Below are 17,628 nucleotides of genomic sequence, written 5' to 3'. Positions count from 1 at the left end.
TACGCCTCTTGAATTCGGCGGAAAGTGGGAAGCGCAGTGTCTTAACACGAGGTTCCCTCAACCTACCCTGCTGTGTGCAGGTTACACGTGCGTGAAGCTGATTTAATTTGATTTGATTTAATTTTTTATATGAAGTGGATTTGTAAAAATTAATACGGTATATATTTTTTTAATAATAAATCATATACAGCTAGATTTTGTATATATTGGATATACACTTCTCTCTCCTCTTTTTTCACTTGACTCAGTGTTTAGTGTACAATAGATATATTTTGCTGACAGCGAGCATATAATCTGAATGTTAATTGTTACTTTTGTAGAATTAGATAAAGATAATAATAATGTATATACATAACATTTTAATGTGTATATTCAAGAGTTGTAACTAAGAATAAAAAATATATTTTACAATCAATAAAAGACTTTATCAATAAACCTTTTCTTACATAAAATATAGATATTTTCTCAAGTAAAACAATTACAATATTAAACAGTTAAATTTAGATTAGTTTCAGTTATCACTTCTGCCGGGCATCCCGAGACGCACGTTATTTTTTTTTTATTTAATTATTGTTATAATTTAGTTCAATACCAATCTATTTTCCCAAAAAAAATACTTTTACATTTTTAGTGTTAATATTAAACTTTAAAAATTATGTTTTGTATTTACATACAAATAATTTTAATAATAAAATTTTCCATAAATATTTAGAGAAAAAAGTATGGCAACACAATTTTAAAAGCTATACACTCCAAGTGTCCAAAATGTAGAAATGACGGGCGGCGGTTGGTTATACTGGTTGTGTCGTTCTATACTCTGTAGATTGACGATAAAAGCTACCGAAAAATTATGAAAAGCGTTTATACGTTAAAAATGTCCAGATTATGTATATAAATTCATTTACGCGCGTGTTTATCTCGTTTACCTGCTCACATTTTGTCATTACGGTGTTATGATCGCAGCGTAGCGCACGGTTCTAGACACTCGAAACCAGTCGATATTATGTGGTCGGAACGCGAGATCGACATAAGAATTTTACAATTATGATGCCTATGGTGTATACAGTGTATGGTTTCGCTATATTTTTTATGATTGCGTGGATTTGTTTGTGGCTAATTCATATAATGGCTCTGTCATATTCGAAATGGAAATTGCACCGAACCGTGGACCGGTCGCCGCCTGAACAACCATATCTCGCAGTTTCTATCTTGAAGCCGCTAACCGGCGTCGACCCTAACTTGTTTTCGAACTTGGAAACATTTTTTACACTGGATTATCCCAGCTATGAGCTGCTGTTCTGTGTGGAAAACGAACACGACCCGGCTGTGATGCTTGTCAACAGCCTCCTGCATAAGTATCCTCAGGTGGACGCCCGATTGTTCGTGGGAGGGTCGTGCGTCGGGGTCAACCCAAAAATAAATAACATGCAGCCGGCGTACCTCGCCGCGAAGTATCCTCTGATCCTAGTGAGCGACTCAGGTATCCGCATGAGAGAGGACACGTTGCTAGACATGGTGCAGCACATGAGCGAGGGCGTCGCGATCGTCCATCAGATGCCGTTCGCCGTTGACGCCGACGGGTTCGCCGCAGTCTACGAGAAGGTGTTCTTCGGCACGGCGCAAGCGCGGATGTACCTCGGCGCGGACTTCCTTGGCATCAACTGTCACGTGGGCATGTCGTCGCTGGTGCGACGTTGTGCGCTGGAGGAGAACGGTGGGCTGGCGGCGTTCGGCGAATACCTGGCCGAAGACTACTTCATGGCCAAGGCGGTGGTGAGCCGCGGCTGGCGCATGCGCGTGGCGTCGCTGCCGGCGCTGCAGAACTCGGGCGCCAAGTCGGTGGGCGGGCTGCAGGCGCGGCTCAAGCGCTGGGCGCGCCTCCGCATCGCCATGGTGCCCACGACGGCGCTGCTGGAGCCACTCAGCGAGTGCATCCCGCTGGGCGCCGGCGCGGCTTGGGCGGCGGGCCAGCTGTTGGGCGCGGAGCCGCTGCCCTTTTTCCTGGTGCACGTGCTGGTGTGGTTCCTGTCAGACTGGCTGATGTTGTGTTCGGTGCAAAACGGATCGCCTCCGTTTACGAAAGTGGAGTTTCTGCTCGCGTGGGTATGGAGCGAGTGTTGTGCGCCGTTCGTACTCGCCGCCGCGCTCTTCAACCCCGAGATCTCGTGGCGGACTCGCAGCTATCGTTTAGACTGGGGCGGCCGCGCCCATGAGCTCAAACCCAAGCTTAAGTTCTGAGCCCCTCCTCCCCTTTATCAAAAGCTTTAATTTGGTGTATGTAGATTACATTATGTTGTGTATGATGTGTGGATATGTTTTGGTTCAGCTGGATTCGAAAGAGTGTATACAGATGTAGACTTAAGTTTTGATTTTTATTAATATTTATAATTTTGATTGTATGGTGGATAATTGTTATTATTGTTTTAGAGTTTTGTATGTTTATAGATGAAAACAATTGTCGGCTGTCATCTGTTGTAATATATTTTCTGGTAGCTTTGATTGCCATTAAGGGTCTGCCATTTACAGTTTATTTTAATTTATGTAAATGGTAAAGTAATACATACAAACAAAAGTTGAATATTATTGTGTTGATTGATTTGCTTATTAAATATGAATGACGGGACCTCATTTAGAGCACCTGAATATTAAAAGTGTGAGTCATTACTTTTGTACAGTTCACTCACTTCTGAGAAGGGCAACTTGAATAACTGAATAGCAGTCCAAGGTCTACAATGAATGCACGCTAATACAGTGTTTACAAAACATTTGTCATTTTTTACATTACACAATAATATGCATCCAAAATATTAAATTCTCAGTTTCCTTTATTGATAACTTGAATGATTTACTAACTTATATGACTGTACAATTCTAAATATGAGTGAACAGGGTTATTCTCTCTAGTACTATCTTTTTGTTATTCACATTTTTCAAAAATTTTCATTTTTTTTGTACCTTTGGACTTGATGGAAGAATTATTTATCTGTGCACGTTGGGAATGGGACCAAACTGGTTGAATTTTGTAAACATTAGCGTAAAGGGCAGAGTAATTTTTGGTATTATTTACTTATTTACTTAGTTTCACCAAGAGTTGAGAGAAAAGACTGGATTTTTCTAATAAACATCCAAAGGTACACAATTATTTTGTTTGGATTATATTAAGATTTTTTTTTATTTTTGAAGATTTTTATTGTGCCATTACTGATTTTCTTGTTTTACTATATCACCATGCAACTGTAATTAAATTAAATATTGGCGTCAAAATACAGGATATGACGTTTGTGATACATAATTAATCATAATAATATATGGCATAATTAATTATTATAAAGTATAGCTAGACATCCTAAGAAAGTGTAAAATCTAAACTTATTTAATTGTCTTAAATGACAAACACTAGAAAAAACAACACAAATTTTAAACTTCCAAGTTTTATTTCTATCATAAGAATGTGATGAGGTAATCATTATATAAGTGAATTTATAAATTTGTGACATTCCACAAATAGCAAAGAAATGCAAATATAGCCATGATTAATAAAGTGGTTTTATCTTGAATTTTTTAATCTAAATTGCTTATCAGTAATAAAAATATAAAGAGCATAATATTATGTATTAAGTTAGTCTGGTAATGCTATTTTATTTCATTTCATTAATTTTAAAGGTAGTTCTTTTTTAAAAAAAATGTGAAAGACAAACATAATTTCATGAATATTTATAATTACATTCTAATTTATTAAATGTGAAAATTGTTCTTTTGTTAGAACAAAATAGTTTCATGTTTTTTATATTTATTATGATATTGATTATAACCAAATGGCAATAGAATATAATTAAATCGCACTTAAAATACATCATTTACAGTAATGTATAGACAACATAAAAATTACATTAAAAAATGTATACATTTGTATTAAAATATTTTTTGTCCTGTACACTTATGATATATCCTGTATCTAATATTTAAAGTAAATATGAAATACCTCATAGTGCTGTTCACGGAATGACCTCCGAACAAACTTATTAGAATATATTTCTTTAACATATTATAGATTCAATTTTGGATTGGTGCAATTTATATAATATTTATAATGTTTTTTATCAGGTCTACCGTGAAAGGCTACTAGGGTAAAGGTGCATAATAATATCAAACCCGGTATTGAGATATGCCTGAAATAGTTCAATACTCGAAGTTGTTGTGTTAGTTAAGTTATTAAAAAACGTATCCAATTGATATTTGTTTGATCGCGTAAAAAACGTGACGGCACATTGTAGTTTAAGTTGCGGCAAGTTTATTTTTCAAAGTAAATATTGTGGCAAACGTAGTACTTGATTTATTTCAATAAGAATAATATTGAAAATATGAATATAGAAAATAAAATATTGCATATCATTTTGTGCTGTGGTTAAATGTTAAATTAATGATTATTTTTTATACTCAATACAATTATGCATGTCGGAATGATTACCAAAGTAGTTCTGCAGCTTCAAACAATTTTAAGTATTTATATGGTGTGTAATACAGTTTGTGTAATTAATTAATTTTCTATGCTATAATACCGATTAAATTTTGAATTTTATACACATTTTTACTGTTTTATGTTTGCCCTATAGTTTTAATCGTAGCTCTTACTCGAAGCGATCATTCGCAACTTGGTCGGTTTGACGTTTGTTTAATAATAAAAGAAATAACTTAAAATAAATCTTAATGAAACAAATATTTAACATGTAAAGCATAGTGTATATTTGATAGCTGTTTTGTTTATATATGTAGTGTAAAACAAAAACCCTGATCTCATAATGTTAAATTTTTAAACCTAAGTACGAAACATATTATTTTTTTATGTAATTTCCTTTTCTATGACACTTATGCTATGTAATATTTAAGGCATAATGTTTCTTAGTGATATATTTTTTATTTCATCTTATATAATTTTGTCATCTATACTGCAATGTGCCGGTCATTTTTAACAATTACATTAGGTACGGCATTTTGGGGCCATGTCGTGATATCACGAATTGAATTGTATGTGAAATTAACGTGGACATGTGTACTGTACCTGATAACGTCGACGTATAATAATAAAATATCGAGTCTGTTTGGAACATATCTTTACTTTTATTCTAAGAACCTGTTCATAATATAAAATTAACGTTTCATATAAGAAGCAAGTGCAGAAATTATTATGTTAGCTTACGGGATGGTTGGTAGTTCGATTCTCATTCCTTTCTCATTTCTATTTAAAATGCCGAGAAAAAAAGTATAATAATCTAGCAACGTATAACAACAAATATATTTTTATTTACCAAAATAAATATATTATGTCAATTGTGGAAAGCTAGCTTTTATTAACTTCGCCCATGTTAGATTCGGTTTTTGGGGGCTTATATTTTTTTGTAATAGCAACCGGCATAGGTACAAACAGTTCCACCCGTCCAGTTCTTGATATTTCAGTCATTCACCTTTGCCTTTTGTGTGTACTTAGTATAAAATTATTAGATTTTTTTACACCATGACGCAAAAATATGGTTGAGAGTAGACTTTAATTATGGGATCAAATCTAATTCTATTTTTAAACTAAACATTTCATTTCTTGGTCTGGTCTATTGAATAATGTATGACGTTGAGTTTTAAAAATCAAATAACAATGTATACTATTACTAAGTAATTTAAAATTAAGCACGGAGTGTCTTATCATTATGTTATATCTGCCGGTATTGCACTAAAATGTTTAAGATAAAAAAAACCATTTTGCATAGAAAAGTCCGAAGTTCATGAATAATTCGAATTAACTTTGTAGCTTTGAAAATGTGAAACAATGATTTCGAGAGTTAGAACTATGTTAGTATGGACGCGTTTGCCTTTTGTAGTTTATTTTTAATTATTTTTATTATATCGTTTATTTTATAAGTCTTTAAAATGAATAATTACAAAATGGTCCGGTGTATTTATAAGCATAATTATAAACATCCAATTTCTTTTGTACTCGTATATTCCTCTCGTATAGCTTAAAAATTATAAAAATCTGTAACTGGGATTTCTACGGAATTTTATTTATTGGGTTTTCTTTATGCATTCTTGTAAAGATATCATTTCATGTTATCTTCACAAGAATGCCTCGGACTAAAACGCATAAACAAATAAAATTAAGTAGGCGAGAGCTATATATAAAAAACCTAAATGGAATTTGGACCAACAATCATCATATGTAACCACATCTCGGCTTCACTCATATTCCATTTATGATTCATCATCATCATACCCTGACACATCATATTTATGAATACACGAGTAAATTTCAATATAATTATTATCAATCAATTTCATTAAATGTGTTGTGTTAACCTCTTAATGGCATAACAATATAGAGGCGCGTCTTTATGTTGGTGGGTAGATTCGCATGAGTCAAAATCAATCTCTTTTATTAGTTTCTGATAAGAACGTGATTCATACTTACATATTCAACCATAACTAACAATCTATAGCTATCGTGACATACAGTTGTTATGTTAATGTTATATTTATTCTCATATATTTCCACTAAAGTTTATCTAGCTTTGGATATATAGCAGGGTTGGTAGAGGGAACTAAACAATAATTAGCGATGTTACAATTTCCATTTCTAATGGTGGACCTTCCACCGGAACTACCTTACACGAACACCTGTTAGGAACCAAGTTAACTGATGCGACGAGTTATATGCATTGTTCTATTTACTTTGCCTAAATTTCCATGTGTTTATTACTGTCAAATAACAAAATTAAATGTAACTCGTAGATAAGCGATGAATCATCATTATCATCGGCTTGGTTACACATAGGTATACGTGCTTATCAATAGGCGTAGCTTTAGGTATTTGTTATTTTTAGTTAAAAATTGTAAAACCTTATTTAATCTAAATATTCTATAGCCAGAATAAAAAATATTATACATTTTTAACAATTTTAAAGCAAAGAAACGTATAAAAATTTGAACGTAGCAGGATTTAAAGGCGCGGGTGATTTATGTTATATTTTTTATAGCCAAGCGCAGCAAGACAATACGCTGCGTTGTACTCCGCCATAGCATGTATTCACTGTAAAAGTCGGGTGATAGTTGATGAAAGAAGCAATTTAATACCTACTATGAAAAATCTTTGTACAAATATTATACCTCCAGGAAAACAAAGATTTAAAATTATTTATTTTATCGAAACTACCATCAACTTTGAGCAATTAGGATATGATGAACCTTTACCTACAAACTATAAAGGCACTATGAAAATGACAATGACCTAGTTTCGTCAGTTTTATTTGAAATATCTACATAAGGACATACAATACCCACTCTTTATCTAATCTATGGATTTATGTTAAATTTTGTTCTATATAAATGTGTCTATTACTACTACAAAAAATATTTATTTAGTATAGTATACTTGTAGGTAGGAGAAGTAGGCAGAAGAAACCTAATATCAATAAACATCCCTTCGGCCCGAATACGAAACATAATGTATTGGGACACGGAAATTAACGCCACGCTTAAAACTTAAATAAAAAAAAATCAATTAAATAATACAATTCATTAAAAAAATCTAAATCTAACAAATATTAAAACATATACAAGCTATTAAAAAATATGCTAAGGCTAAATTTGAGCAACCGAGATCTTATTTCACAGTGAGCACCGAAGCGTTCACTATTGATTGCACGTTGCCGAAATTTTGCAATTATTTACTTTAATAAGAGTAACTCATGCATCTGACTTAAAAAGTAGGTCGAAATTTTTATATAAACAAAATCATGTATGAAATGTGGGTAGTGATAAATAAAAAAATCGTAACTATAATATTAGTAGAGGCCAATAGTGGCGCAGTGGCACAAAGTGTGACTGTAAACGCGAGAGGTTGTGGGTTCGATCTCCATTCGAGGAAATGAAATATTTATTTATACATATATTTTCATTTCTTCGCTCTGGTCTCAAGGCAAAACGCGGCGTTGTGTTCCGCCACTATCTATAGTAGGTATCTATATGTAATATATATGTAGGTACATATGTTACACGTCTTGAGTGTAATATACATAGGCACAGTAGGGTCAGCGAGTCGTGGCTGCCATGAAATTAGCTGAAATGGCTGCGCAGATTTGATTTTACGATTTTTCTTACTTCTCATTATTTTCTTACCAAGTGAACAATGCGCAATAGTTCAGAAAACCTAACTTCACAACGGCCAGGACTCATTGACCGTACTATAATAAACAGGTATTTGAAATCTGTTTAAAGTTTTAATTGGTAAAGCATTTCACCGAATTAAATTCGCGGTCACTTAGACACGATTTATTTGCACCTCCATATCGTTGCCATTTTGAGTAGGTACCTACTTATTATAAGTACTTATAATTACTTTCGCAGCAACTTTCAGGGTTAATTTAATGTTCTCAAAATTTCTGGGGTAACGTCTGACGTAACGACAAAACGCGGGGTTGAGTTCCGCCACTCAAATCGCAATATCTTAAAAAATGAAGAACGAATTTTTTTAACACTGGACACACTGACGACCTTACAGCAGAATTGAAGAACATGAAATATTTTCTTATAAATGATGTTTTGTTATTAATTTAATAGATAGATTAAGATACAATGATAATAATCTATACTAATATAATAAAGCGGAAGAGTTTGTTTCTTTGTTTGTTTGTTTGAACGCTAAGATCTCTGGATGTACTGGTCCGATTTTCTTTGTTTTTGTTTTGTATGAAAGCTTTCTTCAGAAGTGCCATAGGCTATATTACATTACATTACATATATAAACTAATATATTTTAAAGTACTTTCTAATTTGACATGCCATTTATTCTGCCATGTTAATAACAACCGTTATCACGACATTCTGATATTCATCCTTATGAAAATAAATATAATAGTCACTTTTAGCATTTTATCTAGATTGAAATTATACTTTATTGTATAACATTCTAATAAATAATTAAGGAGATGTCACTGATTCGAAATGACGCGAAAATATTCTTATAGTTCAAGCAGGCGTAGCCGCGTCCGGGTCCACTAGTAATATAATAATGATAGAATTAAAGACGTCTACTAACGCTTAACTATCATCTAATTTAATGACTGATCGAGTGCATGTGCTAGATTACTAAACTGATTTTGGTCTGAAATTGTAATATCGTTCACAATATCATCAATCGAAGATAGACTTACAGTTACCATCAAAGATACTGGAGGAAGGTCATGTAAAAATGAGGTCCCCCTGAAGGGCATATATGAAGAGGTTGATGACAGTGGGCGAGGCGATTATCATATATGTATATCCTATCCTATATCCTATTCTAAAACTAATTAACGAACTGCTGAAAAGAATAAAAGCATCAGCGACTATGGTCTCAAAATAATAATAATTAATGGTATGGTATGATGATGATTCTTTGATTATGGCGTTCCGAACGTGCCAGTTGAGCACATGTCACTTCACTAATGTCACGTTGTGTGAAGAAGACACGAAGCAGGTTGTACTCTGAAAAAAAAGAAATACACAGTAGGAGAATGCGTGTTAAAAAAAATGATGCAGTTAAAACATGCCTTCACATATAAAAAAGAAAATTAAAATCATAGAGGGTTAGTAATTAAAAATATATAATACAAGGATAATTAATAGCTTACAATTTAATATTGGTATATCTAATATATTTACATAGAAATTGACATATTGACGTGGTGACGTACCGTGCTGTTAGAGAATTCGGCGGAAGATAATAGGTCAAACAGTTCCCCAGAATACTCCGCACGATAAATGCGGTAGAGAACGCACAGCGAGGGGCCATTCACAACTTAGGTTCCCAACAATTTAAACAGGGTACCCAACCATTCGAACGGATTGTATAGGAATAGGTATTTGAACCAGTGACCGTCATGGGAATTAACGTAACGATAATGACGTAACATTTCGCGTTATATTGTTACATACAAAACATAACGTTTTTCAATGCATTGATAATGCTAATGGTACTTGTTTTATTATATAAATACAGAACGCTCTTGATTTATCGTGAATTACTCATATTACACTTTTATAATATACTAGCTAGCTAGCTTCCCGCTCTCGGCTTCGTCCGCGTGGTTAGAAATTTTTCATGAGATATTTTATAAAAAATAACTTACAATTTCCAAAAAATACTAAACATTTTGATTTTTATTTTTATTGGCGGTCTACAAGGAACCTATTAGCAATAGTTTAAGATTCTAGGTTCAGCGGTTCGAGTAGTGCGTTGATCTCTGGGTCATTCACCTTTGAGGTCTTTATACCTATATTATACTTTATATATTATACCAATATATAAAACCGCGACAGTATAATTGATCTAGTTGTTGATAGGCAACGCCTTACTTTGCTTTACTACAGGTGAAAATAAAAAAGAAAAAATAATTAATTATTTAATTTTTATTAAATTGTATTGTACATTTAACAAAGGAATCTAGTGTCAAGACACTTCACTCTTCACTCTATGCCCTCCACTCTCCGGTTATAATATATGTATATTGTGCGTTTAGCGGTGGAACACAACGCCGCGTATTGCCTTATCAAAGCGAGACTGGTGATCAAACCTAAAGTCGTGGTTGTAATCCACAGAACACATTTACTGTTGTAATCAGACTGCTTCGATACGGATTTGTAAGCAAGAAGTAAAGAAAGGAATGGAGATAGTAATAATATGATAGGATCAGTTATATAAATTATCTTTGCCTATTCTACAAAAAGTGACGTGAAATAAAATGCGTAAATTCAAATATACTAAAATCGACTGCCACATGATTGCCTGAAAAAAGAAAACCTATACCTAAGTGAAAACCGAAATAATAAACATATTTAGGAATTGGAGAACTTCTCGCCGAGAAGCAGTCGGTTCGCAAAGGCTTACAGCGTTTGAATGTAAAATGTAGAAGCGACGTTTATTGGTTCGATTCCCACTCGGTAGAATGAATTGGTTCCATTTTCCTCGTTCTGTAATCAGACAGAAGCGCAACGTTGAATTTGGTCACTTATCACGCAATATGTTAGAAAATTTATTGAGGAAGGAAAGGGAAAGAAAGAGGGGGTATCTTAACATTGGGTTCCCCCGGCCTGCTTTGCGGGAGGAAAAGTTGTATCTGCTTTCTTTCTATCAAACAGTGTTTGCAAAAAGAAATAAAATTACAATTATCTCGATATCATAAAGGATAACATCTATATAATATATAATATACGATTTTGTCGTCCCTCCATTCACTTTAGTTATTGATGTATTTGTACGACATCCGTTCCATAAATATAATAACTCATTGAACTTCAAGTTACGTAAGAACAATTACTTATACAACTCTATTGTTTTACTAAAGGGATATTTTTCATGTTGTTAATTCTGCATTCAATTTAAAGAGAAACAAATTTAATGATGGTATTTTTGTTTCCTTTTAGCTAAACAGTTTAGCTCGCTTAGCAGTGTATACATACAGAATTTCAATTTCTAACCGCTCTCAACTCTGAGACCGATCTTGAAAGCAATTGAGTAGTGGAACTCAACGAAATATTATGTTGAGTGGCGGAACTAATTGTGTGTCTCTTAATAACTTACTAACTTAATTAATATCACTGCCTACTACTTATAATACTTTTCCCCACTGTATGGATTTATAGTGTTTTCGTAAGACACTGTCCCGTTGCCCTCGATGGCCTATTATGTAAGTTCAGTAATATTGTAAGCTAATATAATTGTTGCTAACATAAAATAAATACTTAAAAATTACATGAAATGATTTGTTTGACAGGAAATAACATAAATTCCGTTAACGTATTTTTTAATCTTTATAAAGCTTATTGAACTCAAAGTAGGTATTGTAGTCGTCCAACGTTACGCATGTTCACTCGTTATCACAATCTTCGCAAACCTTGAAAATATTTACATTTTACAGTGAAAAGTCAACAAAGATGATAATGTCTTAATTAATACTTCGTTCCATTTCAAACACTTCCATTGTCTCTAAATCCTTTACGTGAGGAACCATACAACCAAATGCCAGTATGTTTAAACACTTACATTGTTTAGCTTCACTCTCCATCCCTCAAAGGAGGACAGAGATAACCTAACGTTAATACTCCATTCTCCGCTATCCCAACTAATTCGATACTCTACGTATTGAGTGACGGACCTCAACGGATACGGATTCCACTGCACCATAACGGCCTCAAGTGTTTATTTTTGTAAAATTGTGTTTAATTTTTTTTATCTTATCCGATTATATAACTGTCATTGATGAAAGGGCACGGGCGTGTGTGATTCATGAAATGAGCATGTATTGGTTTTTCAGGGTGATGAATCCTCATCGTGTTTTTAGGTTTTACAATATAAATTTGAGATATCCGTTCATTTCAACTTAAATATAGGGAAGTCCCAATCCCACTGATGTGTATTACCAATGTGCAATTTGCAATAATGCCGTTTTTAAGGTTCCGCACTTTTATAACAAACTTCCAAACGACGTGGTTAATTTATCACTGAACAAATTTAAAAAAGTGGTAAAGCACAGGTTCTGCCAAAAAGCATATTACTCTGTTAAAGATTATGTTCGCGATAAAGATGTTTGGAAATGAGTTGCTCTATTTCTAAGTTAAAATTGTTAATTGTAATTTGTAACAAATGTTGGCATTTAAAAAGAGTGGCCATGAGTTTCTTTGCCTGTATCTTCTCATGAGCTCAACCATTTGAACGGGCTTTTTTCAAGTCAAAATTGCACATTTTTTTTTGGTTATTTTGTTTTGCATTTTTTAAACTTTTATGACATGTCCAAGTGAATGTTAAGCATTTTTATGGAATAAAGATATTTTGACTTTGACTTTGACTTTGAAAAGGTAAAAACGGAACCTTCATAAGACCACTTTGTTGTACTATTCCTCTGTCGAGACCATTTGTCTCGAGATCACGGAGAGATATCAAGCTGAAATTAATTAAAATATTCAAGGTCCCTTGAAGCTTAAAAACAATCAAGCTTCTATGTCGGCGCAATCAAAAGGTACGGTACATTTATGCATCGTTCTTGATGCATTTTGTATGAAATGCAAATCAACAACCGATTTTAGGGTTCCGTAAAGAAATGGCAAAAAAATCCTTAGGTATTAGGTATTCTCAATTGATCCTTTGCCATATGTGACATATGAGATCTGTCTATCTGTTCGTCCTTATATGACAATCACTTTATTCTGAAACTGCTAGTGTAAAAAAAACGGATGGCTCCCCCAACTTCCCCCTCTTAAGCAAAAAAAATATGAACCCACGACCTCAGTACTTTGTATGAGGAATATATTTTACATAACATCCAAACTTACGTTCGCACATGTTCCACACAAGTGTTAAAATCAAACATTTTGTACAATAATATGTAATTAAATGACGATGACGTGTAAGTAACTATAACCGCTGTGTAAGTAACTATGTACTTGCGTCATTACGATTGTATATAAAAAAAATCATACTTATTTTTTCGTTATTATATATATAATGACCTTGACAACAAAATATAAGTGCTTTTGTCATGATCTTGATATTATAATGTAAATTAAAGTTGTTTATGTAAATGGTAGGCAGAGAAGGCTTTTGTTAAGACACTCCGCTTCTCATTTTCCGCCGAATTCTGGAGGCATTTAATATTTATAAAAAAATAAAACATTTAATATTTCATTTTCTCGTGTGGGTATCGAACTCCCAACCTGTCCCGTTTACAGTCACACGCTTGTGCCCCTGCGCCACGAGTGGCCCCTAATAAATTCTGAATCTAATAAAGCTTCTGAAACCATAATTCCTTAAAATGTAAGCAGGCTGAATTTTTTTAGCTTCCCGCATGTGGCAGGATAGGCAGAGATAAATTCCCAACCTAGTGTTGAAACACTTCCGATTCCACTTTACGCCAAATTCTGAGGCATTCTAAAATAATTATACTTAATTAATGTTAAATGTATAAGCTATATTAGGTATTATTTTTAGCATATAAAAATATGCTTGTAATAAAAAAGTTATGCCGAGTAAACTGCTTAGACACTCCGCTTGTTGCTTTCCATTATAATTTCGGGACATTTTAATTATGGATATGATATATTTCGATTTCTCCCATCTGATAAATCGAAATTGGATGTCAAGTTTCGCCACCCTAAGCATATCATATAAAATAAGCGAAAACTAAAGAAAAGAGAGAGAGACCACCAAATTTTCTCCGTTTAGAAATACCTACAAATAATTTCTACAAGCACTACAAAGCTGACGGTTGTTAAGGTAATGCAATATTCTATGTAATTATCAATTTGATATCATTGCCTGGAGCTGGACAGACGGACAGACTGTTTTAATGATAAGTAGACAATGCGAGTCTTCCGATGCGGTTGCGTGAGGGCGTATACTCCTTGGAGACTGGCCTATTTCGACTGACCTTGACATAGCGTCTCCTATTCAGGTACCTACAATGTCTACTAGATCCAATTAATGTTTACTTAGTAAATTAAATAATTTTAGTAAATCGATGCTTAAGGCCATTATAGGCGCAGTGGGACTTTGATTGTGAGAATGACGATTGTGGGTTCGATATTCTTTCCGGGCTATGAATATATTTTGTTGGATTCCGCCTCTCAACACGCAGTGGAAAAGTGAAAAACCTTGCCGCTCTGTTTTTCCTTTCTCCGATGCTATGCGGGTTAACGCGTGAAGCTGAAAAAGAAAATGCCATAGTAAGTAGATTTGTGATCTCTCTTCTCTTTTTCTTTCTCTTTTATTTAATTACCAAAAACCTTTCAATGAATCATTATAAGTTGTAGAAATAATACTTAACTGCTTAGGTGGTTGGACAATTTGAAAATGCTTATTATAGGTAGGTACATACAAGTATGTATTAAAAATGTTTAAAGAAAACTGTTTTAGCTTAACGCCGTACGGTAGTAAAACTCAACGCCGCGCCAGAGCGATGAAAATGAAAATATTAAATAATATGATTTCTTAAAGTGGGAATCGAACTCCCAACCTGACACGTTTACAGTAACAGTCTTGTGTCCCTACTCCATAACTGGCATCAAGAAAACTAAACAAACGTACAAAATTAAAAACATATCAATTAAATTTACATATTAATAATATTTGTAGAAGAACAATAGAAACATTATATCTAAGTGTGAACTTGGTTATGAAATAATGAGATATTTTTTATCTGTGCATCTTTTTTTCGTGTAGATAGATAATTTAACATTACTATCGTTTTTCTGCATTCTGTTCAATTCATAATGAAAATCCATATTTTTTTAACAACAAATGTAATCGTGATAAGAAGACAACACAAATTTACTACAGGTAAAACCTTGCAACTACATTATAAAAAAAAAAAAATTAAAATACCAGCATATTAATTATCCGAGGCCGTCGCAGACTCGCCTTTAAGGAAACACTATGCCAGGCATAAGGCCTAAGTGAAGTAATAAGAGCGTAAATGACATCAGATGTAATAAAAGAACTTAGTGTCAAGACACTCCGGTATCCACTAAATATTAGTATAGTGTAAAGATTACTGTAAGAACTATACTTTGTAAACAAAATCAAATAAAGTTCATAATTATTACTGTAAAATGGGCGACGGAAGTGTCTTCAGTGTAAAAATATTAGAAAAATTATTTCCCCGAGTGGAAATTGAACCCACACCACCACAGCGTTTATTATAATAATCGCACGTTTGTGCCCCTACACCACGACGGGCTCGGATAATTAATATGCTGGTATTTTAATTTAATTTTTTTCCTCGTTGGTATACGATAACATTGATTGACAACTAATTGTTCTAATTTTATACTAACCTAAATGAATAAATAATTATGTTAATTGTTATTATAATTAGGACAATTGTACCATTTTTGTTTATTAAGATATAACAACATATTTCGCAGAGATTATTTTCTTGTTTTATATCTAACAAAAAAAAAATACTATTAGACCCCACAATTTTATATTACCCCAAGCAGGTATGGACACCTGCGTGTTTAATTTGAATTTATCGAAACCCATAGGTTTTGCTACTAATTGCTATATATTATTTTCAAAGTATTTTAGTTTCATGTTGTATCACATACAAGGGTAGACAGAGTGAACCTGGGAACCTAGTGTTAAAGCAGTTCGTTCCCATTTAGGCATTTCGTTCCTTACTTTCCGCCGAAATCTGAAATGCCTCCAGAGCGTTTTCATTTACAGAGCTGAACGCCGCGCCAGTGGCGGTCGAACCCATATCCTGTCGCGTTTACAATCACAAGCTTGTGCCTCTGCGCCGCGATTGACCTCTCAGGAAAAAAAAATAATAGCTGTCAAACACATTTTGACACTCAAGTCCAACGATTCATTTTATAAACCAACAAAAAATTTTATATTTTTAATCTTATTTGATTAAATACATTTATTTTATTACTTGCACAAGCAAAATACAAGCAAATATTTATAATTGGTCTAATTCTCGCTTTGCAACATTACGTGTAACGTCTTATTGCATACGAGACCTTGGGAAAATAATGGTAGTAGTTTAGTTTTTTATTTAATTTTAAGTTAAAATAAGTACTTACTTATTTTAAGTAAACTAAAATAATATTTTCTATTTTTTTTTTATAATTAGGTAGTATTTTGCGGGACGATTTTGGATTCTATTAACATCAGTTTAGGTATTAACAATGTATGAGTATTACAGTCCAAAACAAATACAATATATAAACTGCTTTATAATTTACAAAAAAACCGCGAGAACCTAGCCTTTGTGAGTTGTTTTATTTAATGTGAATGTTCGCAATATCCTCTTTTTGTAAAGGAAAAGGTCAGAAACCAGTGCGGCCAGTGCGGATCATTGGATACCTGTTAAAAACCTGTTTTTTATTATTATTATTCAGTTTATGTTAAATATAAAGTTATCGTCTATGAATGTGTGAGTTATTTAAATATAAGCTTAATTTTATCCTTACCTTCACTGTGTACCCTATATTATACTAAGGAGAGTAGACAGAGGGAACCCATTGTTAAGACAATTCCTTTTCCAGTTTTCGATCAATTTTCGAGACTGTGTGTTTTCAACTGTGCAACAGATATTAGTGCGACTTTCACTATTTGACTATGATACAACAATTACAACATATAAGAAAGTACCGCATCCCCTTAAAGCAGTTACCCGATCCCCACTTTAAACAAAAAATGAAAACAAATATTTCATTCCCCCGAAATTAATCAATGATGGCAAATGAAAATAATATTATACTCAAACAAACTTCATAAAATTCTTAACATTATCATTGTCTAATTACTAAAATTAGAACGATATCAACCCTTCAATGTCTTCATTATTTATCTTAAATAGCTAATTCGTGAAATATAATATTATAACTATACAATACCGCTCAAGCAACTTCATTTGCATAAACTATAAAATCCCCTCTTTTCCCGTTCCCGTGAGAATTTCTAGAAATACTGCTCCCCTACACTCCCAAAAACACTTATAGCATACCATAAGTGTTCTTGTGAATAGCGCCATGTAGCGCTAGTATCGCCTATGTGTTGCGTGTCAGTACATATACCTATTAATATTTGAGGTTCTTCTGTCC

At 33.3% G+C, this 17,628-nt stretch overlaps 1 protein-coding gene across 1 annotated transcript; it reads left to right on the top strand.

Annotated features, from left to right (window-relative positions):
- Window positions 1-756: 756 nt before the first annotated feature.
- Window positions 757-5,105, top strand: GlcT (ceramide glucosyltransferase). Its single transcript, XM_085194278.1, has one exon. The coding sequence runs from the start codon at window positions 1,045-1,047 to the stop codon at window positions 2,236-2,238; it is 1,194 nt and encodes a 397-aa protein (XP_085050404.1). The 5' UTR covers window positions 757-1,044; the 3' UTR covers window positions 2,239-5,105.
- The last annotated feature ends 12,523 nt before the right edge of the window (window positions 5,106-17,628 follow it).

This window comes from Heliconius melpomene, chromosome 12 (assembly GCF_056956725.1).
Source record: "Heliconius melpomene rosina isolate 202511_hmr_F chromosome 12, ASM5695672v1, whole genome shotgun sequence".
In the NCBI taxonomy this organism is placed as follows: domain Eukaryota; kingdom Metazoa; phylum Arthropoda; class Insecta; order Lepidoptera; family Nymphalidae; genus Heliconius; species Heliconius melpomene.
This window is presented reverse-complemented; position numbering and strand designations above follow the sequence as displayed.